Here is a 20091-nt window from a genome sequence, read left to right as displayed (position 1 = left end):
ATCGATGTTTCTAACTTTCTATCTCTCTCCCTTCCTCTCTGTAAAAAAATCAATAAAATATATTTTTAAAAAAAAGAGGAAGGGAAAAACCATATACTGTTTGTGTCTGGGCAAATTGTGGGTCTCCCATTATCTGGCCAGCCCCAGGCCTAGCGAAGAATCTAATTCTCAACCCTCTCTTCCTCTCCTTGTCACAGGGGATGTGGCTCCTGGCACCGAGTCCCTCTTCAAGACCCACATGTGTCCGGAATGCAAGCGCTGCTTTAAGAAGCGGACCCATCTGGTAGAGCACCTACATCTCCACTTCCCAGACCCTAGCCTCCAATGCCCCAACTGCCAGAAGTTCTTCACCAGTAAGAGCAAGCTCAAGACCCATCTGCTGCGGGAGCTGGGCCAGAAGGCCCACTGCTGCCCACTGTGCAACTACAGTGCAGTGGAGAGGAACGCACTCAACCGCCATATGGCCAGCATGCACGAGGATATTTCCAACTTCTACTCAGACACCTACGCCTGTCCTGTCTGCCAGGAGGAATTCCGCCTCAGCCAGGCCCTTAAGGAGCACCTCAAGAGCCACACAGCTGCAGCGGCAACAGAGCCACTGCCCCTTGGCTGCTTTCAGGAGGGCTGCAGCTATGCAGCGCCTGACCGCAAGGCCTTCATGAAGCACCTGAAGGAGACACATGGCATGCGAGCTGTGGAGTGCCGCCACCACTCGTGTCCCATGCTCTTCGCCACAGCTGAAGCAATGGAGGCCCACCACAAGAGCCACTATGCCTTCCACTGCCCCCACTGTGACTTCGCCTGCTCCAACAAGCACCTGTTCCGCAAACACAAGAAGCAGGGCCACCCTGGCAGTGAGGAGCTGCGCTGCTCCTTCTGTCCGTTCGCCACCTTCAACCCGGTGGCCTATCAGGATCATGTGGGCAAGATGCATGCTCATGAGAAGATCCACCAGTGCCCCGAATGCAGCTTTGCCACTGCCCACAAGAGGGTGCTCATCCGCCACATGCTGCTGCATACAGGTGAGGTGACTTCCTTCCTTACAGTTGTATAATAGTGGTGGTGATGATGAGGGCACACCCACACATGAAGGGCTTTGCATTCGTTGTCTCGTTTGACCTAGTATTCCTAGGGATAAATCTGGTATTTGGAATTTATGAGCCTTAAGCTGAGTGTTACTCAGCTAGAAAAGTGGTCAGGCTAGGATTTGAATCCAAGCAGTCTGATTCAGAGCCTGTGCTATTGTGTTTTACCCATAAGGCCCTGCCCAGTTCTGCCCACCCCTAGTCAGCCTTGGGTGGGTCAACGCCCAGCCTCTTAAAATGAAGAAACTCAGATCAGGACAGATAACCTTCCTTTGCTGTTCAAGTGTTGATATGTGCTATGAGATGGGGCAAGGGGTCTGAGCCATCCATACACATTATAGCTTTGGCAGCTGTGACACTGAAACACAAGCCCATTTGGTGACTTGGAAGTTGCAGATATTTCAAGTCAGATTTTTAATTAGTTACCAGCATTACTGATGCTTTTTGAGTGATAACCAAACCAGGCTTCCTGCTATAGCGACATCGCTTTTGTGATCTCTGTGTAAGTATAGTGGGTTGATAAGACATTTAAAAATCTCATTGAAGATTGTTTAGTTTGAGAGGACAGTTGTTAGGCAGCTCGGGACAAAGCCATTGTTCCCATTGATACATGTTTTAGTCACAAAATCTCATTTTTATGAGGCCTTTTCTGAAACCTTATAAATATATAGTGCTTTATAGTGTACAGCGTTCTTTCATATATATATATTTATCTCATTCAATCCATAGTAAGAATCCTGTAAAGAAGGCAGATAAAGAGGAGAAACTCTGAAAATTGCAATGGCCTGTTTCAGAATCATACAGCTAGTAACAGAGCCAGAGCACTGTGTGTCTTGCCTTTCACAATAGGGAAAGGGGCTGAGCGTAGGCAGGGATAATAATAAAAGGTCCTGAAGAAATATGGCCCCCAGCTTTTTAGTGCCATGTCCTGACCAACTCCAGGGACAGTTTGCCCTCTAGTTCCCACTAGATGCCACTGAAGACTTTGGGACATCTCATGTAATCTTCATATCAACCATGTGAGGTCAGTATTTTAGTTGCCCTCTTTTTGGAAACAAGAAAACTGAGACTTAGAGAGGTTAAATGACCTGCCCACAGCCATGTAGTAGTAAGCTGGGATTTGAGCCACCACTTAATAGCTCTATGATTTCTCTGTGCCGCAGCTTGTTCCTGTAAAATGGGATAGTCATAGCACCTGCCTCATAGGGCTGTTATGAGGATGAAGTGAGGGGAGGCATTTTTATAAAGTGCTCAGAAAGGTGTCTGGCACAGAGTGAGCACTATATACATGTTGACTATTAATATCTTTGTTATTCCTTAACCACCATGGACTCCTCAACCACTAAGTTGTTTTGCCTAATTTTTTTCTCAGTCTCTTCCACAAAATTGAAAGGAATTGGGCTAAGTGGAGCAGTTAGCTGTTAGTGCTAAGCTGTATATTCAGGAGGAACCTTAAAGCTAGTTTTGCAAAGCCCAGTCTTCATTTTCTTCCCATCTTCATTGGTGTTGGAGCCAAGGAGGAATTGTCTGAGAGGGCTGCGGAGCTTTTGCTCCCGCCTGGCATCAAGACAAACTTGCTGGGGAAAATGATCTGTCTGCTTACTTGATCTGTGCGTGACCTGTGTTCTCTCCCTTCTCACCCCACCCGTACATAAGGCGAGAAACCTCACAAGTGTGAGCTGTGCGACTTCACATGCCGAGATGTGAGCTACCTATCCAAGCACATGCTGACCCACTCTAACACCAAGGATTACATGTGCACTGAGTGTGGCTATGTCACCAAGTGGAAGCACTACCTCAGTGTGCACATGCGAAAACATTTAGGGGACCTCAGGTATGAGCGTACGCATCCCTATCCCAAGAACCGTAGGCTAAGTTAGCCTCCTCTTGAATTCAGCTGTGGCCCCATGCTCTTCTGGCCCTGGGTAGAATCCTCATAATGCCCCTCTGTGCTCCTATCATCTCAGCTCCGTTGCCTATAGCTCGCCTCTGTGCCTGTGGCCCAGTCTGCATGGTGAGAGGTCTCGGCTCAGAGAAGGGAGTATAGACCCAGAGTATAGGTCTATAGACACTAAGGTGTCACTTGAGTTCTCAGAGACCAGTCCTGGGAAAGCAGGCTACACTGTGGCCCCAAACCTGATCACTTCCCCTTTGATCTCTGGGCACAGCTGGCGGGGAGTTTCTCCTTAGCTTTTTTTTTTCTTTTTCTTTTTTCTTTTTTATTAGTTTTTTTTCTGGTAGAAAGTACACTTGGGAATTATACTGCACCAGGCATAAGAAGTAAGATTTCTACCACAGGGACATTTTGTATTCAGAATCCAGTGTAAATATTTCTAGTCAGACATTTCCATAGCTACAGATATTTGATTGCTTGATTTATATGCATAGAAAGAAATAGTTGTCATAACTGTAAAAAGCAGTAATTAACAAGTACTTTTAAATGATTGGGACAGTTTTCCTTTAATATTACAGTACTGCTTATTGGTTCTCCTTAACTTTCATGTCTCCATGGGAGAATGGGAACTAGACACAGAGGCCTGCCCTGTGGATCTGTGGGCATGTCAGCTCTTTAGAAATCATGTCTTTCCTTTAGGGAGCGATATAGAGTAGGGGCTAGAACAAAAGCCCTGAAGCTAGATTGTCTCTGCCCTTCACTTTGTAACTTCAGGCAAGTTATAACTTCGATGCTTTGGTCTCCTCACTTATAAAATGGATCCCAGTTTCATAGGGTAGTGGGAAAGAACATTGACTTAGACGGTATATGTACAATACTGAGTGTAAAGCCTGCCCCATAGTAAGTAGTGACTGTTAGTTGTTATGATTAATTTATGGTTGTGATTTTGCTTCTCCTCTCCCCCCAATGCCCTCTTCACCCCTCCTCATTAGATACCAGTGCAATCAGTGCTCCTATCGCTGCCACCGGGCTGATCAGCTGAGCAGCCACAAGCTGAGACACCAGGGCAAGTCCCTGATGTGTGAGGTGTGTGCCTTTGCTTGCAAGCGGAAGTATGAGCTGCAGAAGCACATGGCTTCCCAGCACCACCCTGGCAAGCCAGCCCCACTCTACCCCTGTCGCTACTGCAGCTACCAGAGTCGCCACAAGCAGGCCCTGCTGAGCCATGAGAACTGCAAACACACCCGCCTCCGTGAGTTCCGTTGTGCCCTCTGTGACTACCGCACCTTCAGCAACACCACCCTCTTCTTCCACAAGCGCAAGGCCCATGGCTATGTGCCTGGGGACCAGGTCTGGCAGCTCCGCTATGCCAGCCAGGAGCCAGAGGAGGCCAGGCAATGCCTGACACCACCAGACTCAGAATCCTCAGGCCAGCTGTCAGCCCAGACTATGGAGCAGGACCACAACCCTGGGGGTGTGGCAGACCCCAGCTTGGACCATACGCTGCCAGAGGCCAGTGAGGAGGCCAGTGCCGAGAGACAGGATGGCAGTGAGCTTCCCCGAGGGGATGACCTGGTTGGCAGCCCCAGTTCAGCGGAGGTAGATGAAGGCAGCTGCACACTACACCTAGAGGCCCTGGGAGTAGAGCTGGAACCTGTGGTCGAGCCACCTCTGGAAGAGATCACTGAAACAGCCCCTGTGGAATTCGGGCCCCAGAGACTGGAAGGGTCAGATGGGACTTTGACAGAGCTGTCTACCTTTGAAGGTGCTGGCACTTCTGGCTTGAGTGCTGAAGAAGAGCCCATTCTGGAAAAGCCAGTCCCTGAGCCCCCCAGAAATCCTCCTTCCTCAGAGGAATCCCCTAACAGCTGGGTGGGAACCTTCAAGGCAACTCCACCCACTGAGACAGCACTCCTGCCCCAGTTGCCTGAGTCAGAGTCATTACTCAAGGCCCTAAGGAGACAGGACAAAGAACAGGCAGAGGCACTGGTACTGGAGGGGCGGGTTCAGATGGTAGTGATACAGGGAGAAGGGCAGGCCTTCCGCTGCCCACACTGCCCTTTTATTACCCGGCGGGAGAAGGCCCTGAGTCTACACTCCAGGACTGGGTGCCAGGGCCGCCAAGAGCCCCTGCTGTGCCCTGAGTGTGGGGCTAATTTCAAACAACAGCGTGGCCTTAGCACCCACCTGTTGAAAAAGTGCCCTGTTTTGTTCAAAAAGAACAAGGGAATGGCCAGAACAGATTCACCTATCCCTCTGCATCCTCTGCCCACTGGTACCCACACCTCAGAGGCTGCAGAAGGTGGGAAACCCCCACCTGCACCCTTAGAAGTAGAGGTAGTGCTCCCAAAAGATGCTCCTGAGCTTCCTAGGGAACCAGAAGAAATAAAGGAGTCTCTGGCCATACTCTCTGGCTCCGCAGTACTTCCTGCAGGAACCTCCTCATCCCCAGAGGCCCCTGAGAAGTTCCACTTTGAACAGGGCAAGTTTCACTGCAACTCATGCGTGTTCCTTTGTTCTCGGCTCTCCTCCATTACCTCCCACGTGGCTGACGGCTGCCGGGGGGTACGAAGCGGAGCAGGAAAGCGAGGGGCCTCCCAGACGCAGCCTATTGTGTCCCCACTGAGCATTGGGGACTCTATTCCCCTAAACAGTGGGAGTACTAAGTGTAGCCCTGGTGATGGGGACCCAGCTCTGGTTCCAAAGCAGAAGGGGGCTCGCTTTTCCTGCCCCACATGTCCCTTTAGCTGCCAGCAGGAGCGGGCTCTGAGGACTCACCAGACCAGGGGCTGCCCCCTCGAGCAATCTGGAGAGTTGCACTGTGGCCTCTGTTCCTTCACCACTCCTGTTGCCGCTGCCCTGAAGCTCCACCAAAAGCGGAGGCACCCCACTGTGGCCCCAGCCCGTGGCCCCCGCCCCCCTCTTCAGTGTGGCGACTGTGGCTTTGTCTGTAAACAGAACAGGTGCTTGCAGCAGCACCAGCGGCTCAAGCACGAAGGAGTGAAGCCACATCAGTGCCCTTTCTGTGACTTTTCCACCACTAGACGGTACCGATTGGAGGCTCACCAGTCCCGACACACAGGTGTTGGCCGCATCCCCTGCAGTTCCTGTCCTCAGACATTTGGTACTAACTCAAAACTGCGCTTGCACCGGCTGAGGGTACACGACAAAACACCCACTCACTTCTGCCAATTCTGTGACTATAGTGGCTACCTTCGCCACGACATCGCTCGCCATGTGAACAGCTGCCACCAGGGCACCCTAGCCTTTGCCTGTCCCCAGTGTGAGGCTCAGTTCAGCTCTGAGACAGCACTCAAGCAGCATGCTCTGCGCCGGCATCCCGAGCCTACCCCCCCAGCCCTGGGCTCCCCTGTGGAGGCCACTGAGGGCCCTCTGCATTGCTCCCGCTGTGGGTTCCTATCCTCCAGTCCTGCCAGACTGCAAGGGCACACCTGTAAACAGCACCCGCGGCTTGAGTGTGGGGCCTGCCAGCAGGCCTTTCCTAGCCGGCCAGCACTGGATGAGCACCGGAGGCAGCAGCATTTCAGCCACCGCTGCCAGCTCTGTGACTTCGCTGCCCGGGAGCGGGTGGGCCTGGTGAAGCACTACTTGGAACAGCATGAGGAGACTTCAGCAGCAGCCTCAGATGGGGATGCTGGCCAGCCCCCTCTGCGCTGCCCCTTTTGTGACTTCACGTGCCGCCATCAGCTGGTGTTAGATCACCATGTGAAAGGGCATGGGGGCACCCGGCTCTACAAGTGTACTGACTGTACTTACAGCACCAAGAACCGGCAGAAGATCACCTGGCACAGCCGCATTCATACTGGGGAAAAGCCCTACCACTGTCATCTCTGTCCCTATGCCTGTGCTGACCCCTCTCGCCTCAAGGTAAGGTCTAGGACGAAGTGGGCTAGGAGTACAGTCTGTGGAGTTAAATTGCCTGGGTTCTCTAAATCTGACTCTACCAAATATTACTTTTGTGACCTTTGTCAATTCCCTTAATTTCTCCAAGCCTTAGATTCCTCATCTGTAAAAATGGGATAATACTTCAGAGTTGTTATAAAATTCTATAATACATGCTAGTCATGTGATAAAGGCATGTAATAGGTTGGGGATAACCTAGATAATAACAGCTAACATTTATTGAGCACTTACTGTATGCTGGTCAATGTAATTTTAATCCTTGAAAAATATGAGATAATAGTTCCTTTTCCTATTTCTTATTTTACAGATTATTAAGCTGACAATTAGGTATTAGGTCACCCAAAGATGCAGGAAATAAAGTGGCAGAGCTGAGAGTCTGGGCAGATCTAGGAGTAGGCCCAGTGGGTGAGGTTGGTGTCAAAGTGGCCAGACTGGGGAACCTGGTTGCTAACAGGAGTATAGATAGGATGGGAGCAGGGAACAGGGTTGTCTGCCAACAGTCTTTCTGCCTCCTTCCCCTATTTCCTTATCCTTGAGTACCCACATTTCCTGGGCATATTCTTTGCTCTTTCCTCCTTCAGTACCATATGCGGATCCATAAGGAGGAACGGAAGTATCTGTGCCCTGACTGTGGCTACAAGTGCAAGTGGGTCAACCAGCTCAAGTACCACATGACCAAGCACACAGGTGAGTCTGCATGGTTTTGATAAGCCCAATGGGTTCCCCCATTCCCTGGCACACCCAGCCTCCCTGATTGGGTTCTTACTGATTCAGGCTGCACATTAGTTTTCACCTTGGGAGTGGTGGGTGGGTCAGATGGCTAGAATAGCTTCCCAATCCACTGAAGACTTACCAGAATCAGAAGAGAGGTGAGCCTGAGAGCCTGGGTATGTATACTTTTCAAAGGCTCCATGGGTGATTGTGGTACCAGGTCACACATCTCCTGTTGAGAACCCCCCAACTCAAACATGAGTGACTAAGGGAGGTCTACCTGGTTCCTATAGACCTGATGGAACTATCATGAGTAAAGAGGAGAAAGTGGGAAGGTTTTAACTTATCCTTTTTTCTCTTGGTTATGGAGTCCACAAACTACAGGTTCTCTGAAAAGGGTTAATGGTGACATGCCTGTGATTATTGGGTATGATCTCCCCATGTAAAGGAATTGAGCAGATGCATTTCAAGGCCCTCTGCGTCTATGAATGCTGCTTTCTTCACTTCTATCCCCTTCCCTCTTAACCATTTTTTTCGACTTCTTGTATTGAACAAGGAGTTGTATTTAAATGCATCCCCAACTTCCATGAGTACCTACTCTATGACCAAAAGGTTAGAATTTCCTATTTGGAAACCCTATCATATCTGAGTATCCATTGCTATCAGGTGGCTATTTAGAGGTCCAGTTAATTATCAGCACTTATTGAGCATCCATTGTGTACAAGGGGCTGTGTTGGGAGAAGGGCACAGAAATGTCAGACAAGACTGGAATATTCCAGTGATATGGTATTAGCTTGCTGCTTGAGTTTTTTATGTCCCAGGATCACAGTGACTCTTACGGTTCACTGAACCCTGTTTCATCCCCTTCAATGGTGATTTGTTATCTATCTTTGCCATGTCCTATAGGACTGAAGCCATATCAGTGTCCCGAATGTGAGTACTGCACCAACCGAGCTGATGCCCTGCGGGTGCACCAGGAGACCAGGCACCGGGAAGCTCGGGCCTTCATGTGTGAGCAGTGTGGCAAGGCCTTCAAGACACGCTTCCTGCTGCGCACCCACCTCCGCAAGCACAGCGAGGCCAAACCCTATGTGTGTAACGTGTGCCATCGTGCTTTCCGCTGGGCTGCTGGCCTGCGCCATCATGCCCTCACCCACACCGACCGCCACCCCTTCTTCTGCCGTCTCTGCAGCTACAAAGCCAAACAGAAGTTCCAGGTTGTCAAGCATGTGCGCAGACACCACCCTGACCAGGCTGACCCAAACCAAGGTGTGGGCAAAGACCCCACCACCCCCACGGTGCACCTGCATGATGTGCAGTTGGAGGATCCCAGTCCTCCTGCTCTTTCTGCTCCCCCAACTGGACCTGAGGGCTGAGAGCCCATTCCACCTCCCAGACAAGAAGAAAATGTGGTCCAAGATGTGCAGACTGGAACCAGAGCTAGCCTGAGAAGCTCAGAGAGTAAGGAAGGACTGGCTTCGGGACGTCAGGTTGGCTGGAACCCTCCTGGGACTCCGGCTATAGTACTTCAATGTTGATGGCTACATAAAAGAGAGAGATGAACTATAGATTGATTTTTGTGTTGAGAACCACTGTGTTTTTAACCTGTGAGGTCTTAGTTTCTTCACCATTACTCTACCAAAGTCCCTGACTATAAGATGCTGGTTTCACCCATTCCATCTTCTCTTTGCTTCTTTTAAAACAATTGTACTGAACTGCATGTGTTGTTGTGCCTAACGCTCTATAAAGCATGTTAAATAGAATGCTTACTAGCTTATAGACTCATCCATGTCCCTGTTTTAACATTTTCAGTCTGTCATCTCGATCTACCCCAACTCCTCTTAGACCTCTGCCTCCTTTTCTCCTTCCATCTTCTCTGAGTGATTGATTCTCAAACAGGCCCAAGTCTGCCTTCTCTCTGTTCTTGAGTCTGTCTTGGCCCTTGCTCTTCTCCCTATTTCTGAACAACTTTGACTACCTGTAGAGCAAGGGTGGGGAACCTTTTTTCTGCCAAGGGCAATTTGGATTATTTATAACAGTCACAGGCCATACAAAATTATCAACTTAAAACTAGCCTGCTATATTTGGTCAAACATTTAATTACCTGACCCCTAATGCCTTGGCAGAGCCAGACCAAATGATTTTGTGAGCCTTATACTGACCATGGGCCAGACGTTCCCCACCCTTGCTGTAGAGGGAGGACTGCCACTCACTAAGCTTCCTCATGGAAACAACATTCCTCAGACTACACTAGAATTCAAGCATAAAGATAGTATGAAAGGCAAATGATTGCAGGGTTGGAGGTAAATCTCTAATGCAGAATTCTATAAATGTCTTACAGTGACTAATCATCTAAACTAGGGCACACTAGGGAAATTAAAGAAGGTACTATTAATAATTGTGCTGTGACAGCAGTCATAAACCAGGACTGTTGCAGGCAAACTTTTCAGGAGGATTTGGATCACATAACCCTTTTTCTGCTCCTTTTGCCCTGACCCCTAGAAGCTGTACTTCTGTACCATTCTTATGTAGCACATGCAGAGGGACTCCTGGAAACTTTTGTTTTTCTGTTTACCCAAATGTCCCCCAACCCTCATTCTTCCCCTTATTGCCCAATAATAACAGATCATACTCAAGCCAAATTAGGGAGAGCAGCTCTATTAACACTGGTGGGACTAGGAAGGAGCAGACCAGTGTGGACTCAGAGCTGTGCAGTGTTTTCTTGAGAGTCACAGTACAGTCTTAGGGTCAGTTCTCTCCCCAGCCTTTGCTTGGGGAGGCTTGAGGCTTGGTTTTCCCTTTCCTTGGCTCTGGCCTTTGAGGAAGTTGTTGCGGAGGGGATAATGCCTCTGGGTTTCTTTGCCCCAAACCCCTCTGGATTTGTAGTTGCAATCTGCCTTGGAGCCAGAGTTGATAAGAGAGATTAGTCCTAGGTCTGGGTAGGGACTAAACCTACAGCAACGGAAGGAAGGAACTCCAGGATAGAGTACACAGAAGGGCAGGAAAGATACCAAAAGTTTGTGAAAATGAAGAAAGGGAAGAGAAAGCAGGTGAAAAATCAGGCCCTAGATTTGCTTGTTAGGAAGGGTGAGGTAACTTTATGCTTAGGAACGCACAACCATGCTTGGTTTTCACCACCTCTGCTTTCTGGAGCATCCTTCCAGGGTTATCGTACCATCTGAAGCAAGTACACCCACCCTTCCCATGAAGTGTCCACCTTAAGATTCAACCTCCCTCAGCCCTTCCAGCATGCAGATGTGCACGAAGAGGGATGCTGGGTGGAGGCTGGTGCCATCCTTGGAGAGGAGGTGTATATGGCGGTAACCTGGAAAGGCATAGGAGGACAGCATTAGGAAGGCAGCCAGAGTAAGGGGTTTGGCCAGGGGTGGAAGGACACGCTCACCTTGTTGCATGCAGGTCCAAGGCAAGGTGTACTGACCGATAAAGTCATTTCGGGATGTCCAGTTGTAATCCTTTACCAAAAAACGCAGCATGGCCAGCTCAGGTACCAGCAACTGGAAGCATAGTGTCTGCCCCCAGTACGGATTAAAACCTGGGTGGAAGAGGGGTGAATGTGGGAGGGAATGAAGGAACAGACATTGTTGACTTTTGGGGGGGACCTGCATTCTAGGTTACTTTCCCTGTGCGCTTTCACTTAATTTTCATAGCAATCAGGTGAGGAAATTGAGGCTCTGAGTGGGTAAGCAATTTGCTCTGGTTACTAGACCTTATAATTGAGAGGCCAGGATTCAGATTGAAGATGTCCAAGCCCTGATTCTTTGTCCTGTTCCACACTGTCTCCCATGGAGGTGGGAGCAGGATGGTGGTGACATGGACTATACTGAATGAAGGGCAGGAAGTTAGGACAGTAACAGTCAAGCTCCTCCCACCTCCCCCCAGCACTGCCCAGTCTCACCATTATTCTCCACATAGCTGGTCTCCTGCCGGGTTGTGTCTGGGCGAACACCAAAGATTTCCACTCTCACCAGTGGATCCACAATGGATCCCTCTTTGGTCTTGTCCACTTTGGGGAGTTGTTGACCACTGATCACCTGCAATAGTTTCTGCTCAGCCAGCCCCATTCCAGCTCTCACCCCAGGGGAAGGGGGAAAACTAAGGGAAGAAAGAAATGCAGGACTTTGTGCTCTAGCTTTGGGTTTGCAAAGCCAATCCTCCATGGGTAATAGATTTTCTTCTAGTAATCTATGTGCAATTTAAAATGCATCCAAGTAGAAGTTGAACAAGGTTTGAAAGGTATGTTAGTGACAGCAACCCCTTCTATAGCATTTACTGTGCACCAAGCATAGTTGTAAGCACTTCGTTTTAACTAATCACCACAACCCTGTGAGGTAGCTAGTAGTATTACCCCTATTTTGCAGGTGAGGAAACTAAGGTTAAGAAACTTGCCCAAGCCCTGACCAGTTTGGCTCAGTGGCTAGAGCATCAGCCTGTGGACTGAAGGGTCCCAGCTTCGATTCCAGTCAAGGGCATATGCCCGGGTTGCAGGCTTGAAAAATATATTTTTTTAAAAAAGAAAGAAAGAAACTTGCCCAACAGTTTCACAGCTAGTAGGGTTTGAACTAGGCAATTGGCTCCAAAGTCCATGCTGTTAACAATCAGGCTAGCCTGCATCTCACAAGGAACTTTCCAACCAGTACACTCCTGTCAGGCCTAGCCACCTTTCCCCCTGCTTCTATCCCAGCTATCCCAAATTTCTTCCCAGCATTTTTACTTCCCATTATACCTGGATTTGGAGTGTCTGGGCTTTGAAAGGGCTGATGGGCCTCTCTGGGTGGAAGGAGCTCTGGGTATCACGAAGGAAGTCTGGCTTCAGCACGTAGCCACAGCCACCATTCTGGCGGAAAAGGCCATCATAGATGTCCATCTCAAGCCCCGCAGTCTGCACATTCATAGCCACTGAGGCCCCCAGAAGAAAAGAAGGGAAGAATTCACCTTGGAGGCCATCTAGCCTCTCAGGGAGTTATAAAAGATATATTCAGTATAAAAGAGCCTGCTGGGAATACCTCCATAGATATCTTTCTCAGCCTAGCACTCTTGGAACATTCCCTGGCCCTACAGCCACCCAGGATCTTGTTGCCAACTTGTTGCTCTCCCATTCCCCCTTCACTGGGTCTACTGCCCCCTCACCCATCTGGCAGCCTGCATTCCAGAATTCCTGGGGGTTGTAGTTAGATGAATCTGTCCTCAGACCACTAGGATACACACGGCTCAACTGCCAGGCGTTATGCTGCACAAACTGATTGCCTGTAAAAAGGGTGTAGGTAGAGAGTTGGAAGTGGAATGGATGCTCCCCCTCCCCTGGTCCCACCAACTTCAGTCTTCTCCCCAGCTTCTCCCTAGAGCTTTGAGTCCACTATAAATCCTGTGCCCATGCCTACTCTGAGAAGTTTCTTAGCTCCCTGATCCCTCCTCAGCTCCCTTGTCTTCTTGGAACTCATCTGCTTGCCCATCAGGCCTGACCTTACTCATCCCATTTCTTCCCTGTCCCTCCCTTTTGGTCCTGACCAGTCTCCTTGATGAGGTTCTTGGCCTTTGTTTCAGAGAAAGATGATAACTCATAGAAGCGGTAGTGCTCCTTCGAATGAGTGAAGTTATAGAATGAAACAGTCTTTGTGTAGATAACCAGGGCAGAGAGGGATGGACACAAGATGGCCTTGGATTTCTGGAAAAGGAGAAAGAAAGGATGATGGAATCAAACCATTAGCAATCTGAGAGGGAAGAAGCCAATAACCAAGATCTGAACTTCCCCACCCAACCTAAGCCTCTGCCCACTACCTCCCTACTGCATTATCCCTCCTGCCTCACCTGGTTGAAAAAGAGAGGGAACCCAGGCTTGGGAAGAGGAACCTGGACCGTAATCTGACAACAGATAGACGAACAAAGCAGCGGACACATCACAACCTGGGGATGGGAATGGGAATAAAAGCAGTCTACATATACTGATGGGATTAGTTTCCTCTGGACTTGAAGAATCTGTTCTATATTACTTTCTGGGTAACAGGTTTTAAATTTTATTATTATTCTTAAACAGGTATCATCCTCCCTGTCTTTTGTCTTTTAAAACAATTATTTTTGGTCAGACTGTACATGAACCCAGATAGATATGTCAAGGTGTGCAAATGGTCATGTAAGTCACATCTGGGAGGATGTGAGGGTACCAGAGTACTACCTTTAGATTTATTTCCTGAATTCCCATTTCCATCCCTGGGCATGGCAGCAGGTTAGACACCAGAGCCCCAGAGGGAATAGTATAAGCTAGGAGTCAGTCGCTGAGCCAAGCAAGTGCACAGAAGAAATGCAGACTTCAAACCAGGGTTTTGACAGTCCCACAAATGACACTCCTCCCCCACAGGGAGCTGGGCCACTCAGGTACAGCCTTCTCACAGTCTTCGCTGTCTCTACCTCCTCCTGCTCCTTCTCTTTGGCTATTTTTGGCCCTACCTCAGATTCACCTTTTCCAATAGCTTTCTCTAACTAAGCTCACTTTAGTTGAGGTCACAGCAGTCACTCCAAAAAGCCCTACTTACTCAATATAATAATGCTGCACGCACACCCATCAGTCACTTTCAAACTTGCCTCTGAGGAGACTGAGAAGTACAACGATGTCTCAGGAGTTACCTGGGAGACCCAGGATAGAGCCAATGGGCATATCAATTAGGATGGCTCTGCATTTATCTATTTTATATACTGAGATTCCAGATAAGATTTCATTAAAAAAGATTTCATGGCCCTAGCTCAGTGGCGGCAAACTGCGGCTCGCGAGCCACATGTGGCTCTTTGGCCCCTTGAGTGTGGCTCTTCCACAAAGTACCACCTGCAGAACCCAGTGCGGGGCGCGCAGGAGGCAGCCGACCCACGATTCTCTCTCATGGATGTTTCTCTCTCTCCCTCTTCCTTCCTCTCTGGTCAATAAAAATATATTTAAAAAAAAAAAGATTTCATGGCCCACAGAAGTTGGACAGCCATTGCAATATATCTACTAGTATATATGGCAATATATACTGATGCCAAGTATGCCTCTTTCATTGGGGGCAAGGGGCATTTTGCTCCTTGGCTCTCTACCCTCCTGGCTCTAGTCTCTTCACACATGGACTCCCAACTTGTGATAGTCAAACCAAATGCCAGAGCAAAGACCAATCCCCTGGCCTACCTTCTCATTTTTGTCCTTGCTGCGAGGGCTCAGCTCCTGGGTCTCAGACTCAAATTGGGATTCCAGCTCAGGCTCCTGCTCCCCTTCTAGTTCAGTCTCTAGCTCTTCCTCTTCTTCAAGATCCTCCTCAAGCGTACTTAACTTCTTCCCCTTCACCAGGATCTTCTTCTGAAGTTCCTAGGGGACAAAAATGAAGGGGTTTGGCTACCTGTCTGCTTTGGGACCCTTCTGGGGACCATGCAGATCCTATTACTCTCACAGGGCCACGTCAAAGGCAACAGAAGTGAGTGAGTGAGTAGTCAGAAGTTCCCACAGGAAGGCTGCTTGATACATACAGTAGGAATTTGTATTGTTAAAAGCAAACTGGTAACATCTCTATCCATGTGGAAAAAATAAATGGGGGCCCTATCTGGTTTGAATCAGTGGAGAGAGTGTTAGCCTGAAGACTGAAGGGTCCCAGGTTCAATTCTGGTCAAGGGCCTTGATTGGGGCTCATGTGGGAGGCAACCAATCTCACATTGATGTTTCTCTCTCTCTCTTTCCCCCCCTTCCACACTCTCTAAAAATCAATGGAGCCCTAGCCGGTTTGGCTCAGTAGATAGAGCACCGACTTGTGGACTGAAGGGTCCTGGGTTTGATTCCAGTCAAGGGCGTGTACCTCGGTTGCAGGCTCCTCCCTGGCCCAGGTCCTGGTCGGAGCATGTGCAGGAGGCAACCAATCATGTTTCTCTCACAGAAATATTGCTCTCTGTCTTTCCCTCTCTCATTCTCTCTAAAAATCAATGCAAAAATATCCTCGGGTGAGAATTAACAATAAATAAATAAATAGATAGATAAATATCCCTGCCTCACATTGGACACATAAAGATTCCTCATTGATTGAAGATTTACATGAAAATATAAAGAATATTACAAAAAATATGGAATCTTTTGGAATAATCTTAAGGTGGGAAAGCCTTTACAATATGAGATGAAAACTCAGAAGACATAAAAATCATTGGCATATTTGACTGCATAAAGCTTAAAAACCCCTGTGAGGCAGAAGGTAAGAAAAATAGACTAAAAAATATATTGTCCAGAGCATTAATATTTTCTTTCAAAATTATTTTATTTTTTTATTTATTGTCTAAAGTTTTACATGTCTCCTTTTTCCCTGATCGACACCCCCCAGCCATTCCCACCCCAATATTTTCATTTAAAAACATCCCCGGTGGGGGGTGTGCAGGAGGCAGCTGATCCATGTTTCTCTCTCATTGATATTTCTGACTCTCTGTCCCTCTCCTTTCCTCTCTGTGAAAAATCAATAAAGTATATTTAAAAAAATTTTTTTATCCTATATAATAAAAGGCTAATATGAAATTGACTGAACAGTGAAACAATTGGTTGCTATGACGCACACTGACCACCAGGGGGCAGATGCTCAATGCAGGAGTTGCCCCCTGGTGGTCAGTGTGCTCCCACAGGGGGAGCACCGCTCAGCCAGAGCACAGTGGCGGTGGCAGGAGCCTCTCCAGCCTCTGACGCAGTGTTAAGGATGTCCGACTGATGGCTTAGGCCTGCTTGTGGGGAGCAGGCCTAAGCCATCAGTCAGACATCCCCCCAGGGCTCCTGGACTACGGACTATGAGAGAGTGCAGGCTGGGCTGAGGGACGCTCCCCCCCAACACACACACACACACACACACACACACACACACATAGTGCACAAATTTCGTGCACCGGGCCTCTAGTATGTTAATAAAACTTATAAACCCTCAAAGTGGGTAAATAATATTAAGTCAAAAGAAGAAATAGACCTTTTTAAATTTTTATTCACACTTGCCTTTATGAATCATCTCACTACTGGAGTTATTTGTAATCCCTCTCTTATATTGTTAGTGGGAATGCAATTTGGTATTTTTTCCAGAGGACTCCTTGGCAATAATAACCAAAATGTCAATATGCAAACTCTTCAACCCAGAAATTTTGCTTCTAGGAATTCATCTCAAGGAAAGAATAAGTGGGCAAAGCTGTACATACAAGTGAAAAATTATAAACAGCCTAAATATTGATCACTTAGTGGTTACCTTTACCATCTACTAGTTGAATAAATTATGATCCATACATAAAATGGAATACCATAGAGCTGTTAAAAAGAAAAAACATTATATATGAAAAGACATCCATGATATATATTACTAGGTGTACCAGTTAATAATGCGGATTTCTTTCAATAGATGGAGTTACACATATGTTGATATATATGCAATATGATATGTATGCTATTTTGTTGTATTGACAACAGGCTTCAAAACATCATATGTAAAATTTTCTGAAGGTGTTAACATCATAGATATTTTTATGCTTTAAAATGTTGAATTTTGTGCCCCCAAAAAGAGCATTTGCGGGAAGTTTTAATTCATTACTTTATTTTGAAAAGTGCTGTTGAAAGTTATCGTATACTTTGGGAAGCTTATGGTGAACATGCTCCATCTCAAGATACTTGTGAACACTGGTTTAAATGCTTTAAAAGTGATGATTTTGATGTGAAAGACAAAGAATATCCAGGTCAACCGAAAAAGTTTGAAGACCAAGAATTACAAGTATTATTGGATGAAGATGCATGTCAAATGCAAAAACAACTTGCAGAAAGATTAAACGTTGCTCAGCAAACAATTGCCTATCATTTACAAGCAATGGGAAAGATTTTTGAAGGAAGGAAAATGGGTGCCACATCAACTGAACGAAAGACAAATGGAAAACCAAAAAGTGATCAGTAAAATGTTGCTTCAATGGCACTCAAGAAACTCTTTTTTGCATCGAATTGTGACTGGCAATGAAAAGTGGATTTATTTTGAGAATCCCAAACGCACAAAATCATGGGTTGATCCAGGTCAACCATCAATCAACATCAACTGTGAGGCCAAATCATTTTGGAAAGAAGACAATGCTCTGCGTTTGGTGGGATCAGGAAGGTGTGGTGTATTATGAGCTTCTAAAACCGGGGGAAACCGTTAATACTGATCACTACAGACAACAAATAATCAATTTGAACCACGCTTTTATAGTGAAACGACCAGAATATGTATCCACTGAGCCAAACCGGTTTCGGCAACAATTTGATGTTTTAAAAAATATCTTCTTATTGATTTTTGGAGAGAAAGGAAGGGAGAGGGAGAGGGCGAGGGAGGGGTAGTCAATGAGAGAGAAACATCAATCAGCTCCCTCCCACACATCACCAACTGGAGATATGCCCACAACCAAGGTACATGCCCTTGACCAGAATCAAACCTGGGACCCTTCAGTCTTCAGGCCAACACTCTATCCATTGAGCCAAACCAGTTAGAGCTGAATAAATCACTTTTGATGTTTCTCCTGAAATTATCGTGTTTTCTTTGATTACAAAATCCACATTATTAATTGGTACACCTAGTATATGTGATATAAAGGAATATAGAGGATAATTCCCATTCACTTTTTTACAGGTGAAGTACAATATTATATTATTATTCACTTTTTAAAAATATGAATACACACACTCACACACACACACACATATATATATACACACACATACAGTGTATAGAAGTATTTAAAATCTATTAATAGCAGTTATTAGGAAAGTCATTATGGTGGGGGGATTTCCCTTTCTCTTTATTGTTGGCATAGTCTACAACAATTATGAACTTTCAGGAAAAATTAAGATACTCTCAATGAAAAACTAAATATAAAGTAAAACTGATTTAAAATTTAGAGAACTCTGTGTTCAATTAGATTTTTTAAAAATTAAAGTTGTCTCCAAGGATATGAAGAGCAAAATGGTCCATCTGAGGGTGAGAAGGCACCAACATGGAGGAAGGAGCCAAAGCGGGGGGGGAGGGGTTCGGAAGCCACAGAAGAGTTTGGGCTGGGGGAGCAGGGCCCCTACCTCAGGTGAGGGCAGCTGAGTGGGCAACTGCCCATCCAAGGTGGTGCTCAGCAGCTGATCCCCCAGGATCTCGGTCAGATGGTGTGCTATGATCTCCTGCTGTTCCCAGCTGCAGTGGTTCTCCAGAGACAAGATGACTGGATAGTCTGATGTCTGAAGGGAGGGAAGAGGACTCTGAAGCCTGAGTTCTAACACTTATAACCTCCTTGCTTCTCCAGACTCACCTAGTTGCTCACTCAACTGAGTACCCCGATTGCTAAACTCCTCCAACCCCATTGCAGGCCTCAAGGAGGTCTTGCTGGGTCTGAAGCCCACCTCACATCTAAAAGTCACTCTTGGTGCAGCCACTGTGCAAAGCAGTATGGAGTTATCTCAAAAAATTAGAAGTTGCCAAAACCGGTTTGGCTCAGTGGATAGAGCGTCGGCCTGCGGACTGAAGGGTCCCAGGTTCGATTCCGGTCAAGGGCATGTACCTGGGTTGCGGGCACATCCCCAGTGGGAGGTGTGCAGGAGGCAGCTAATTGATGTTTCTCTCTCATCGATGTTTCTGACTCTCTCTCTCTCTCTCCCTTCCTCTCTGTAAAAAATCAATAAAATATATTTTAAAAAAAATTAGAAGTGGAACTGCCTTACGACTCAGCAATTCCATTTATGGGACTATAACCAAAGAAACCTGAAACACTGATCAAAAGAATATATGCACCCCTTTGTTCATTGCAGCATTATTTACATAGCCAAGATTTGGAAGCAGCTCAAGTATACATCAGTAAATGAGACCATAAAAAAGCTGTGGTACATTTACACAATGGAATACTACTTGGTTGTATAAAAGAAGAAAATCTTATCCTTTGCAATAGCATGGATAGGCTTGAAGAGCATTATGCTAAATGAAATAAGCCAGTCAGAGAAAGACAATACCATATTATTTCACTCACATATGGAATCTAATGAACAAAATAAAACTAACAAAATAGAAACAGGTTCATAGATAGAAAACAGACTGACAACTGTCAGAGGGGAGGGTGGTTGGGAAACTGGGTGAAAAAGGTGAAGGCATTAAGCAAAAAAGAAAAAAACACCTCATAGACACAGACAACAGTATGATGATTACCAGAGAGAAAGGGGAGTTGGGGGAGGTAGAGGAGGGTATAGGGGGATAAATGGTGATGGAAGGAGACTTGACTTAGGGTGGTGAGTGCACAACACAAGGTACTGTAGAACTGTACACCTGAAACCTATATAATTTTATTAACCAATGTCTCCCCAATAAATTCAATTAAAAATTAAAAAATTAAGGGCAGTCTCAAAGCTTCACCTGTAAACATGTATTAATTATCAATGAAAAAGCATAAAATACTTATTAATGAAAAATGCAATGGAGAAACCTGGCAGACACCATT

At 46.8% G+C, this 20091-nt stretch overlaps 2 protein-coding genes across 11 annotated transcripts in view; one reads left to right on the top strand and one right to left on the bottom strand.

The window, feature by feature from the left end:
* ZNF142 (zinc finger protein 142) overlaps positions 1–9391 on the top strand; it is a 17199-nt gene extending 7808 nt beyond the window's left edge. For all 5 annotated transcript variants that reach the window (XM_006763335.2, XM_006763336.2, XM_015563621.1 and 2 more), the window contains 5 exons: positions 198–1022; positions 2742–2919; positions 3972–6867; positions 7485–7590; positions 8521–9391. In XM_006763335.2, coding sequence (XP_006763398.1) covers positions 198–1022; positions 2742–2919; positions 3972–6867; positions 7485–7590; positions 8521–8990 — 4475 coding nt within the window. In that variant the 3' untranslated portion in view covers positions 8991–9391. The remainder of the gene's footprint in view (positions 1–197; positions 1023–2741; positions 2920–3971; positions 6868–7484; positions 7591–8520) is intronic.
* Positions 9392–10256: 865 nt separating this feature from the next.
* PLCD4 (phospholipase C delta 4) overlaps positions 10257–20091 on the bottom strand; it is a 32553-nt gene continuing 22718 nt past the window's right edge. For 2 of the 6 annotated variants that reach the window (XM_015563619.1, XM_006763340.2), the window contains 7 exons: positions 18692–18844; positions 14786–14962; positions 13141–13297; positions 12763–12879; positions 12359–12531; positions 11531–11666; positions 10257–11167 (listed from right to left, as the gene is read on the bottom strand). In XM_015563619.1, coding sequence (XP_015419105.1) covers positions 10833–11167; positions 11531–11666; positions 12359–12531; positions 12763–12879; positions 13141–13297; positions 14786–14962; positions 18692–18844 — 1248 coding nt within the window. In that variant the 3' untranslated portion in view covers positions 10257–10832. Of the gene's footprint in view, positions 11168–11530; positions 11728–12358; positions 12532–12762; positions 12880–13140; positions 13298–14785; positions 14963–18691; positions 18845–20091 lie in introns of those variants that run through there. The other 4 variants (XM_006763341.2, XM_015563620.1, XM_006763342.2 and 1 more) reach the window with 4 other exon arrangements.

Source organism: Myotis davidii, unplaced genomic scaffold (genome assembly GCF_000327345.1).
Source record: "Myotis davidii unplaced genomic scaffold, ASM32734v1 scaffold575, whole genome shotgun sequence".
NCBI classification, from domain to species: Eukaryota; Metazoa; Chordata; class Mammalia; order Chiroptera; family Vespertilionidae; genus Myotis; species Myotis davidii.
Note: the sequence above shows the minus strand (reverse complement) of the source record. Positions and strands in the feature narration are given on the sequence as shown.